Source organism: Sinocyclocheilus grahami, unplaced genomic scaffold (genome assembly GCF_001515645.1).
Source record: "Sinocyclocheilus grahami isolate Dianchi unplaced genomic scaffold, SAMN03320097.WGS_v1.1 scaffold1381.1, whole genome shotgun sequence".
Classification (NCBI taxonomy): Eukaryota; Metazoa; Chordata; class Actinopteri; order Cypriniformes; family Cyprinidae; genus Sinocyclocheilus; species Sinocyclocheilus grahami.
Window position 1 is genome coordinate 234,779 of NW_015506560.1, and position 12,747 is coordinate 247,525.

Sequence of the window (12,747 nt, forward strand, 5' to 3'; positions counted from 1 at the left end):
TTTTTTTATGAATCTTTGCAAATTGCCTTTCCTAATAACGTGCAAGTTAGCAAGTTCCATGGCTAAATGCAGGCTAAAGTATACGGTCTCTCAGAGAACAGCTTGGAAGTGAGGGGCGGGGTCAGCAGAGCTCATTTGCATTTAAAGGAAAATGCTACAAAACGGCTTGCTCTGAAAAGAGCTGTTTTTGACAAGGTAAAAAGGGTGCTGTTTTACACTACCACTGAGAAATTTTAACCAAAGTATGTTATAGACTTTTCATTAAGAACCCTAAATAATCATATCAACTTGTGGAAAATGGGCATCCGATGACCCTTTTAAGAAATGGTAAGTGTATGTTATACGTACTTTACATTTCAACATCTATCCAAATGCACAAAGTACGTTGTACCTGTAAATGTTACGTGGGAATACCTAGCTAAAACACAGAGACAAGGATTGCTTTCTAAATACAAAATAAAATGTCTTTAATGCATAGCTTCTTCAACGTTTTTGCAGAGCAACCTGTGCATTACATTTTTGCTGAATATACAAGCATTCTTGCAGCTTTAAAATGAAAATATCCTTGAAAGTAAAGGTCTGTGTGTCATTTCCATTTTGCTGACAACAAATCTACAGAACTGAACCCTTTTAATTGTTCGCTGAATTGAGGATTGTGTCACATGACTAATCTTGCATCACTTGTTTTGAATACATCTGTTTTCACAGTTTTAAGCCAAAAAGACGTTTAAATCCATTACATTATATACAACAACTATACTTTTTCATTGAACATCTCTTATCGCACTACATAATACATACGTGTTTCTTGTTCAGAGATCTTCACATCCTCTGTCAAATCTGCACAGAGAAATTATATTATAAGAGAATGAACAGATGAACATGTCAGCAACACTGAGAAGAATTCCTAGCCTACATATTTTAAGATATGTATGAATTGGTCGCGAAACAGCATTGGAATCTTTATGTACTTCTAATAATCACGTCATCATCTGCATGACTTTTTATTATTGAACAGTAACAATTATACTAATGTTGTATGTGTGGACATGTTAAATCCATCATTTATGAGAATTAACAATAAACAATATTTTCACAGCATGTGTTTGTTAATGTAAGTTAGTAAGACAATATTTACACTAAACTATCAATACTTTGTTGACCAATTACCAAGCAACGCTTAATTTTGTTCAGTCTGTGGTGTAAAAAGGTCGCATTAGCAATTAAAGAAAAACACTTAAGCAAAACATGGTCAGGTCAAAGCGTCTGAATAATTTTTGGTCCCTAATTTGTTTGCAATTTTAATGGTAGTCCACTTTATGAAGAATTCTTGGGTATAATATGTCACAGTTTATTTTTCTATCCTCACTTAAATAAATGAACTATTGTCCTGCACCCACTAGTTAAAAAAAAAAAAAATAAATCAAAAGTTATATCTGGTGTCTGAATAATTTTTGGCTTGACTGTGTATGTGTGTATATATATATATATAGAGAGAGAGAGAGAGAGAGAGCATTAAGAAGGTTCAGGCGTGCAAACAACAAAATCTCACCCTTTAGCTCTTTTAGTTCATTTCCAGGAGAGTTTCCATCTAAACCTGTTTTAACAACATTCACAGATGAATTAGACAATGAACCCTTATTAGACATGATGGTCACATTAAAACTAGTTTTTGTACAAAATCTGTCAGCTGTTAAATCTCATAGTCACTCAATTTGAACTCTTGTCAACAATGTTTGGCCACTGACATTAAGACATGTCAGGTTTAAGTGAGTGCAAATGAGATTTGAGGACTTCAGCTGATGGGATACTTTCAGTGAATAATGATCTACATCTAGGTCTGTTCCTCACACAAATCTATAATTTGACTTCTGACAACTTGGATAAGTGTTACCCATGATTGCAACTGAATGAACAGTTGAACAATGAACATAAGACCCTTCTTATATTAAAAATATTACATTAAAAGACAACTACTCACCATGTGTCCGACTCTGAACTTCATCATCTTCAGCTCTGATTGCAATGCTCTTCCTGCCCTGTCTGTCTCTCAATATATTATCAGCACCAAACGCTTTACTTATGGCAGTCTCTTCAACAACAATGAACCGTTCCCTTTCACCTTCTCTGATCTCTGATCTCGGTGTCTCTTTTTGTGTGACATCAGCAACTACAAACAGAAAAAATACAAAGACAAAGCAGACATTACATCAAATGTGTTTGCATGTGAACATCAGAGTTTTGAAATTACTACACAAAAAATACTCATTTTTATCAGATTTGATCTAACACACAAACTTCATAATGTCTCCGTTTGGGTTTGCTGCGTCAAAAACAAAATGTATTTTGGGTGATGTGTACTTTTGAATGAGATGTGTGCGACTTCCTGAAGTGGATTCGGAATGAGATTTTCAGCAATTAATGGCTTAAAGTTTCACACAAAACTACTGTAAACTGTCAGAGAGGACGTAGAATGTAAAACAGTGTTGTTTGGATTACTCTGATACTGCTTTCTGCCATTTTTAGAATAGAGTATTGTTATATGTATTATACATTTCAGCATCTATCCAAATGCACAAGTAGTATATTTTTATTACATTTTATAACTACTTAAAACAATGAGACCAGGCCAATTGAAGCAGATAGAGATCAGACTTTATGGCGTAACTCAAAGGTTTGTCTATGTGAGACGACACTATCAATGACCCACACAGTTTTTCTTGCAGGTCTTTTTTTGCTGTTGTTTGCAGTCACACATGAAAGGGTCTGGAGAAATGTAATACATTACGTAAAGAAAAGTATACATTTTCTTTAAAATCAGAATAAAAGTCTCAACTTTATCTAAAATGCAGTGAAGTAAAAGTCAACCATATTTATACTACAAATGTACAAAAACTGTACTGTACAGTAATGAAGCATTTGTACCATATTTCTACAAACTTATGGGTTTTAACAAAGCATTGATCCCCTTTTTCATTAAACATTTCTTGTTGCACAACAAAAAACATTTCACACATCCTGTACCAGTTTTTTGTTGAGATGTCTCTGTTTCATCTGTCAAGGCTGCACAAAGAAACAGAAATTAGATTTTAAGTGAGTGATCAGATGAGCATGTCAAAAACACATGATACTTTGTAATTATTCATGTGCTTCTAATAATCAGTTCATCATCAACATTACTTTTTAAAACCCTCATCTGTCCCTCCCGAACCTGTAAAAGTGTCCCTTAAGGGTCAAAATTACCCGAATGCCAAAAATGACACTTTATTTATTTATTTATTTATTTTGGTCCAGAAAGCTTATATTGATCCATATATATATATATTTGGTGATTTTTATTTTATTCACCTTAAATTCTGGATATTTTTATGACAATGAGCATATCTGTGTAAATTTTTTCACCAAAAAAAACAACAAAGAAAGACAATTTCTGCATTGTATGGTTAAAAAAAAATTGATACTGAATTTTAATCCAAACATATGCATATTCATACAGTTTCATAAATATGTAGATACATTTAAAAATATAAATATGATATAAACTCATTGGTCTCCACCCCATCACTCAAATGTAACTGTGTCATTTCCCAGCAGAAACATCATACATGTTATAATGTGTTTCTATGGGAGTGTGTGTACCATATGTGTGTTTGTGTGTGTGTGTGTGTGTGTGTGCGTGTGCATGTGGGTTTTTCCTGCATTGGGGACATTCTGCAGTCTCAGCCCTTCGTTTGGGTATGCATCTTTTCTGGATTGTGTCAGATTTTGTATAGGGGAAAAAAATCTAATAAATATATATTTTTTTTTTTTCGGACAATCCATTCATTCCTATGGCCGGATCAAAATGACCTGCGAGGGACACTTTTACTTTTTTTTTTTATCACACCCACATAAAATCCTTGAGTTGATTTAAAATTGTTTGTGTGTGTTCCATGCTCATGTGTGATAAAAAAAAAAAAAAAGTTTTTTCGTAAATTCCATGCTTTTCCAGTGGCATGTCAAAATGACCAGTGAGGGACACTTTTGTTACATTTTTTTATAACACCCACTCAAACTGCTCGAATTCACTTGAATTTAGTGTATTCCTGGTTCAAGTGTGACAAAAGTCACAAAGTCTCATACTATAACGATCAACGCTCGATTTTTAAAAAATCTTTAAAAATTCGTTATTTTGACCCGAGGGACGAATGAGGGTTTTAATTAATGATCTATAATATTTACTGTAATATTGTTTGTGAACACTACTTAAATCCATCACTAACATAAAATGTCAATAAACAATACTTTTCACAACAATTGATTGATTTATTTTTAACACCTGTGATATTTATATATTAAACTCTACTGTCGCATAATGAAGCACATTTTTCTCTTGTATCAACTGTAATACTTACTCATTTGCTTAACTTGTTCAGAAAACTTGACTTCATGCCACAGCAGCACATAGAAACAGAAATGAGGAGATTATAGGTGAGTTTCTTGTAAATTCAGCATTTTAAACAAAGAGATTCAGTCACGAGTAGATGAATGGCATTCAGCTTAGCAAAACAATTACACTTAATCACTGCACTAAATCAAACACAAGCAGAACTTGTGGTGAAAATTTTGAATATAAAAAAATAATGATTTTACATTTAAACTCTTAAAGCTAATTTTCTCTTGCTGCATCATTTTTAATACTTACACAGTTGTTCTGAGATATTCTGTTCATCTGTAGCAGCACATAGAAACCGAGAAACAAGGAGATTATGAGTGAATGAACAGATGAACATGACAGAAACACTGACACAATGAGTTATCAAATGCAGCTTTCTGTTTTATGTGAGTTCTGTGAGCTTCAATAACAGAAGAACAACCCATGATGCTCGACCCCAAATAACACAAACAGACATAATCAAACACAGATCTAAATTAAGTGGTTGTAAATTCAGCATTTTAGCAATCAGGAACAAGTAATACAGTATTATATCACATGTTGTACAATGAGTATATTAATGTCATGCAGCTCAATACTGGATAATCACACTTAAATCAAACACAAGTTGAACTTGTGGTGCAAATTATAAATATTAACTATGAAAAATCATATTACACATTTAAAATAGCACAATAAAGCTCACTTTTCTCTCATATCAGCTGTAATACTTACACAGTTGATTTAGTCGTTCTTTGAGCTTCGCTGCATGGCACAGCAGCACATAGAAACAGAAATGAAACAGATTATAAGTGAATGAACAGATGAACATGACAGAAACACTGAGAAAATTCTGTGATTATTTATGTGTGTCTGCATGACTTTATATTAATGCTCAGTAACAATTACAGTAATGTTGTGTTGTGTGTGAAAGCATCATTAATGTGAATAAACAACACTTTCCACTGCATTTATTGCTCAATGTTAATTTGTTTTAAAATTAGTTCAGTAATAAAGACTAATTACTGACTATGAAAAATCGTTATACATTTAAACTCAATGTAGCACAATAAAACTACTTTCTCTCTTGATGTATCTGCTGTGAAACTTACGTAATGCTTTTTTATAGTCCTCCGCTTCATGTCACAGCAGCACATAGAAAGAGTAATGAGGAGATTTTAAATAAGTGATCAGATGCAAACAGTAACAATTCTAGTAATATTGTATTTGTGAACATTAGTTAAAATGATCCTTAATGGGAATTAAAAACATTTTCACAGCCTTTACTTGTCAATGCAAATGAATATTATTTTTAGTTCAGTGTCGTGACACTGAATGACACACAATGTCACAAACAAATACAGCTGTGATTCACACAGACCAGATAAAACTCGAGATAACAGAGCAAAGGACAGCAGGATTATGATTTTATGCCAAATGCTGCTAAATTTGAAGTTCTGTGAGCTTCAATAGCAGAAGAACAATCCAACATGAACAAACACTACAGATGATTGACGCTCGACCCCTAATAACAAACAGACATAATCAAAGTGGGGGGAAAAAGTGACATGACATGTGGCCAAGTATGGTGACCCATACCTGGAATTAGTGCTCTGCATTTAACCCATCCAAAGTGCACACACACAGCAGTGAACACACACCCGGAGCAGTGGGCAGGCATTTATGCTGCGGCGCCCGGGGAGCAGTTGGGGGTTCGGTGCCTTGCTCAAGGGCACCTCAGTCATGGTATTGAAGGTGGGAGAGAGAGCGCTGTACATTCACTCCCCCCACCTACAGTCCCTGCTGGTACGAGACTCGAACCCACAACTTTTGGGTTACGAGTCCGACTCTCTAACCATTAGGCCATAACCATTCAACCATTAGCAATCATGATTGAATCACAATTAATATAATGTTATTTATTACATGTTGTATGTGATTCAGTCATGATGAGTATTTTAATGTCATACAGTTCAATACTGGACGATCACATTTAAGTCTCAAGTCTTTTTGTATCAGCTGTAATACTTACACATTTGATTTAGTTTTTCAGAGAGCTCCTCTTCATGTCACAGCAGCACATAGAAACAGAGAAATGAAGAGATTATAAGTGAATGAACAGATGAACATGACGGAAACTCTGAGAAGGTACTGTGTGATTCTTCATGTGCTTCTAATAATCACTTCATCATCTGCACAACTTTTTATCTATGATCTGTAACAATTACAGTAATGTTGTATGTGATTATGTGATTCAGTCATCAGTATATTAATGTCATGCAGCTCAGTACTTCAGTAATAATCACACTAAATCAAAGAAAAACAGCATTTCTGATGAAAATATAAATATTGACTATGAAAAATCTTATTATACACAAGATATACTCTGGCACAGTAAAGCTATTTTTGTTACTTTCACTGTATCAGCTCAGCTGTAATACTTACTTCTGTCATTTTCACTCATATCCGCTTCATCTGTAGCAGCACATAGAAACAGAGAAATGAGGAGATTATAAATGAATGATCAAATGTACATGACAGAAACACTGAGGTGATACTGTATGATTCTTCATGTGCTTTTTAATAATAATTTTTTCATCTGCATGACTTTTTATTAATTATACATAATTACAATAATACTGTGTGTGAAGACTAGTAAATTCATCACTTAACATGAATTATCAATAAACAATACTTTTCACAGCAATTAATTTATAATTTTTTTTAACGAGTTCAGGTTTGTCTCACATTTGTGACGTTTTTATATTAAACTACTGTTGAAGCAATTTTTTTTCCAATTAACCTATTTTTTTCTATTTGTATCAGCTGTAATACTTACTCATTTTCTTTAGTTTTTCAGAGATCTTGGCTGCATGTCACAGCAGCACATGGAAGTGAATGAACAGAAAATGTCAGAAACACTGAGAAGATATTGTGTGATTCTTCGTGTCCTTTTAATAATCACTTTATATTAATGACAATTACAAGAATATTGACAATTTTTTAAGGAATATTGCAGTGTCTATTATCAGCGATTTATCTTATCCCATATATGTTTATCCTATCTATTTATTTCAGAAGGCAAGGGGTCATGACATGAATTTTCCCATCTTTGCAAAATTATCAGTTTTTAATGGTTGGGTCCTTTAAGGCTTGTCAGTAAACGCCCACTCTTATGACTAATGTCATTGCATAGGAAACAGTTTTGACAACAGTATCCATATAAAACCATAATTTACAGACAAAGCATTATGAAATCAATTACTTAGAGTTTGTAATCCAGCTGCTGTCAGATACAATACAGCTGACAGCTTCAGCTTTCAACAAAAGTTGAGAACTCTCCATTATGCTGTCTCATTTACAAAACAATCTGCAGTCAAATGCTCAGAACAAACATATAATCCTCAGATGTGATCTGTTACGCTATTAAAAATAAACTAAATAAACTTTTTTTTTCTTAAATCTATGCCAAACTACTGTTCAAAATACCTGAGGAAAGTGTAATGGACTAAACACATTTTTGAACTATTCTTTCACAATAAAATTCTCTTGCTGCATCAGTTTCAATACTTACCCAGTTCTTTATCACTGGTCTTGGCTTCATGTCACATAGAAACAGAAATGAGGAGATTGTAAGCGAATGATCCGATGAACATGTCAGAAATCACTGAGTTGTTGACTCGAGAACAAATGCAACTGGTTCAGAATCATTTAATGCATAAGTGCAAATTTACATTTCATCCTCATCTCATCCTCAGCAGGCCCCCTTTGGTTGAAATTAGCTGCGTTTCCACTGTTGGGCCAAAAGCGGGCATGCTAGTGCGTGCCAGGGCCATGCAGTCGCGTTTCCACTGTCACTTAAGGGGCTTCATCGTGCCTCATCGGGGCTTCCTCGGGGCCAGTGGCCAGGGATTTTTCGGCCCACTGAATACCTTGGGCCAAAGCAGTCCAAGTGGGACTAGAGGTGTGGTCATGAACAAAGGTGCAGTTTATCTGAGTTAGAGACAGTTGGCACCACTGCTCATTTCCCATGTTTTCCCAAGCTATCAACTTGCATCAACAATTAAGGCATTTACAACCATTTTAATGGTAAAACTCACTTTTAGACACCAGCGAGTGTCTGAATTAACTTACGATTGCAACCCGATGAGAATTCTAATCACCTTATGAGGCAGCAATGTATTATACGATATTGGCAGCATATGCTAACAATCACTTTAATAAAAACACGTTATGCTTATGAAAATACCAGCTTGAAGAACTTAGACAAATCATATATGATTATAATCGTGTATTTTGTTTCATATTTGTTCTCTCTTCTCCATGTGTCTTTGTTTAGACTTCTGCATCCACATATGTCATACATTTTATATACTCAGTGTAAATCATAACTCCGGTTTTCGGTCTGTGAGCTGCCTCTGTTGCTTTGGCTGAAAGGATAACAGTAGAGTGAGATGGGAGCCAGCGCTTAAACCTCCTCAGATTACATACATTGTGGAAAATTAAGATACATTCTCATTCTTTCTAAAGAAATTTGACGGAAACATACAAGGGTTTATCAGTATTTTTTCTGTTGTGCTATATGTGCACGCATTTGGACTTAAAAGCCCTAATGGAGTTGTTTTGTGCATTCCTGTCATCACATTTAAACGGAACATCTGCAGCTGAACAAGTATGTGTGTTCTCTTTTTATGTGAAACAATGATAACTATCATTGTGATTTAGCATGCTGACACAAAATAATAAATTACAATTTTTATCGTAAATCATTGGTATATAAAATAGCGATGATGAAGTCTTAAGTCTTTATAAGGGCCAAACATCAATTTCTAGTTTGTTTTACGATATCGTTTTTATTAATTTTCCCTTTGCTGGTGAAGTGCTGGGGTTGTGAGATATTTGCTTCAGAGAGACGTGTTAAGGGTGGGTTTTACAGTAGGAAACAGGACAGCAGAAATGCGGCTTGATTTTGGGCTCGCAGCTTGAGGATGTGAGGTCATTGGCCCCGCCCGGCTCGTTGTTAGCCCTGGCACGCACTGGCCCGACAGTGGAAAAGTGGCTATTGTGTTTCTGGAATTTCCCTTTCCATTGGTGCTCGGCCATTTTGGTCGCCTATGGTTCAGTGTGATTTGCAAACTGATCTAACAGGTTAATTGAAAAGAATCAGCTCATTTGTGAATCGGGCTATTGTGTCTCAAAGCGGGTGATGATTTCTAAAATAAAAATACTCTGATAAAGAACAAATACTTGAAAATATACTTAAGCACAGTAACGAAATAAATGCCTGTCATATATCTACCACTGGTTGTATGTCAGTATCTACCACTTGTACTGTATGTGATTCAGCCATCAGTTTATTAATGACATGCAGTTCTATACTGGACAATTACACACGTCATTAATTATTGTGCTAAATCACAGACAATCAGAAACAAATCCCAACTATGAAATAAAAATCATATTATGCATTTAAACTCAGCTGTATACAATAAAGCTACATTTTCCTCCTGCGGCATCAGCTTTAATACTTACTCATTTTCTCTAGTTGTTTAGAGAGCTTTGCTTCATGTCACAGCAGCACATAGAAACAGAAATGAGGAGATTATAGAGGAGTTTCTTGTAAATTCAGCATTTTAAACAAAGAGATTCAGTCATGAGTATATGAATGTCATTCAGCTTATACTGCTGAACAATCACAAATTTAATCACTGCACTAAATCAAACACAAGCAGAGCATGTAGTGAAAATGATAAAAAACTGACTATAAAAATTATATTGCACGTTTAAAATCTACTGTAGCACAGTAAAGCTCACTTCCCTTTCAAGGGAACTTCGAACTGCGTCCTCTAGGGGTCGCTATGGGGAACGTCTCGTCGTGACCCGTGTCTGAAGCATACATTGAAAAAACACCAACACGTTGGCCGGCGAGAGCCCATGACGTCACTACCGGTGCGACTATAGTATAAATAGGCGCCAGGAGAACATGTCATTCTCTTCTTCGTCTTCATTGACTGTTTGCTTTGAAGCGTGCATTTCTGTGGTAAGAGCGATCTCTTTTCATTATGGCGAGCACTAGCAGAGCGTTTAGAGGGTGTGTGCATCCGTGTCGTCGCTATTTGACACCTGATGACACACACGATCTCTGCGTTGTGTGTTTGGGCGAGGAGCACGCACACGACGTCCTTGAGGGGGCGATTTGCGTGCATTGTGAGCGTTTTTCGATGAAAAAGCTCCGCTCTCGTTTGTCTCTTTTTTCGAGGAAAGAGGGGGAGCCATCTGCTCCCCATGGTTCAGGACCCGCCGCTGCTGAGGCACGGAGGAGAATGAGCTCATGGGGTTCGCAAGTGGACCTGACTGATGAGTTTAGGGAGGGGCTTTCCTTCTCGCGCTCGGTGGCTGCGGACGAGAGAGAGCCGCTGGAGGATGATGTTATCTCTTTGACATCATCTGATCCGGGGGCCAGTGCTCTGCTGGGTTTAGCCCAGGAAGAGCAGGAGATGTCTGAGGATGGCGAAGAGGCTGAGCCTTCCCAATCCTCCTGCCCTGCGTATGGTGAGCTGTTGGAAGTTATGGATCGCGCCACGGCGAGGCTAGACTTGCCGTGGAAGCGGGCCAAGAGAGTGGTGCAGCGGGGTCGTCTCGATGAGCGTTATCTTTCTGACCATAACCGTCCATCTCAGGTGAGCCTTCCATTCCTTCCTGATTTACATACTGAAATTGAGAAGGAATGGAAGAGGCCATTTTCTTCTCGCATCTATCGATTCCAGTATACGAGTTATGCCAACATCGAGGCGATGCGTGAAAACGGCTATGAGAGGATGCCCCCTGTAGAAGAGACGCTGGCTAGCTATCTCTCTTCGGGCGAGACATCCTCCCTTAATACCTTGCCATCCATGCCTCTTCAAGCTACATCTAAAATGAATGGCAAGGCATACGCAGCAGCAGGTCAGGCTGTTGCTTCACTGCACACGATGGCGGTGCTTCAAGCATATCAGGCTGATCTGCTGAAAGACCTGAATAAAGGCGAAGGCCTTTCCCCTGATCTGGAAGCTGAGCAAGCCGCACCACAGATCTTGCTCTCCGTGCTACTAAACAGGCCGACTCCGCAATGGGCAGGTCTATGGCAGCGATGGTGGTAACGGAGAGACATCTGTGGGTGAACCTGGCAGATATCGGGAAGAAAGAGAGGGGCTTTCTTCTCGATGCTCCGGTTTCACCTTCTGAACTTTTTGGTACCTCCGTTGAGACGGTGGTCGAGAAGTTCAGGGAGGCGAGGGCGCGCTCAGCAGCCTTTAAATCCTTAATTCCACAAGGTCCAGGTCTTAGCCCGAACAACATAGGGGTCATGGTCCGTCTCGGTTTGAGGATCAGAGACGGGCACAGAAGGCTAGTGTCGCGACTCACGCGCCTCCTCCGCCCGCGGGTAGGGGAAGGAGGAATCGCGGGTCAAAGGGAGGTAGGCAAGACCTAAGGGATGTGATCCAGACAAGGCTTCAGCGCTTTCGTCCAGATCAGAGTGAGACGTGAGTATCTACTCATTTCCTTCGGGGGTGTCACATCTGCCCTTTTCCTTCCCCTTCCCCGTCCTAATTTCCCTATAACCACCAGCACTCCACCTGACCGAGGTTAGGTGGGAATTGTCCTGCATTACAGTCTCCTATGCTGGACCTATGTTGTTTTTGTTTGGTTCTATGACTTCTAAGGGATGTGATTAATGATGGGACTAGAGGCTTCTCCGGAATCGCCTTTTGAGCGGGGTTCCGGCGCGGGAACCATGGTGGGTGAGTATGATCCATTTTATATATGTATGTCATGTGCTGGTGGTTATGTGTGTATAAACTTTCTGTGAGATTTCTTTGCAGCGTCTTCCGGGAACTGTGTGTTTCTGTCCTTTCTAAGGTAGGTCCTCTGTGAGCACCCCTTTGCTGGATTCAGAAACCAGGTGCTCGACTTGCAATGTTACCTCACTCGTCGATATTGTGTCCAGCCGGTATGATATCCCAGGTGCCGGCTTCATAATTCCTGGACCACGCGGCCAGGTCAGAGGCTTCTGTGGGAGCCTTCTTGATCATCAGGCCCCCGGTACGACACTACAAAAAGATTCCTGGATGTCCGGGCTCCAGGATATCCCCTCTTGCTGAGGCATTGCGCGGGAAGTATAGGTGGCATTTGCGAGAACCTTCTTGTGTAATGCTGTCTCAGGCAGTGCTCCCCTTGCCTTAGAGGGTCGTATTTGAGCTTGCCTCTCCCGTTTGGCCCAGTACTTCCGGGTATCTGGGATTAGATGCCTGGAAATTTAAATCCATGCTATGGTAAGTGCACACGCTAAGCTC

At 38.2% G+C, this 12,747-nt stretch overlaps 2 protein-coding genes across 2 annotated transcripts in view; both read right to left on the reverse strand.

Moving 5' to 3' along the window:
- Positions 1 to 5,543, reverse strand: part of LOC107569784 (terminal uridylyltransferase 4-like) — a 13,562-nt gene extending 8,019 nt beyond the window's left edge. Inside the window, exons 1-8 of the mRNA XM_016255938.1 lie at positions 5,527 to 5,543; positions 5,150 to 5,179; positions 4,685 to 4,711; positions 4,395 to 4,424; positions 3,025 to 3,063; positions 1,982 to 2,170; positions 1,553 to 1,597; positions 801 to 840 (exon numbers count right to left, since the gene is read on the reverse strand). Of these exons, the coding sequence (XP_016111424.1) occupies positions 801 to 840; positions 1,553 to 1,597; positions 1,982 to 2,170; positions 3,025 to 3,063; positions 4,395 to 4,398 (317 nt within the window). The 5' untranslated portion in view covers positions 4,399 to 4,424; positions 4,685 to 4,711; positions 5,150 to 5,179; positions 5,527 to 5,543. The remainder of the gene's footprint in view (positions 1 to 800; positions 841 to 1,552; positions 1,598 to 1,981; positions 2,171 to 3,024; positions 3,064 to 4,394; positions 4,425 to 4,684; positions 4,712 to 5,149; positions 5,180 to 5,526) is intronic.
- Positions 5,544 to 7,236: 1,693 nt separating this feature from the next.
- Positions 7,237 to 12,747, reverse strand: part of LOC107569785 (uncharacterized) — an 8,518-nt gene continuing 3,007 nt past the window's right edge. Inside the window, exons 5-7 of the mRNA XM_016255939.1 lie at positions 9,947 to 9,976; positions 7,989 to 8,012; positions 7,237 to 7,283 (exon numbers count right to left, since the gene is read on the reverse strand). Of these exons, the coding sequence (XP_016111425.1) occupies positions 7,237 to 7,283; positions 7,989 to 8,012; positions 9,947 to 9,976 (101 nt within the window). The remainder of the gene's footprint in view (positions 7,284 to 7,988; positions 8,013 to 9,946; positions 9,977 to 12,747) is intronic.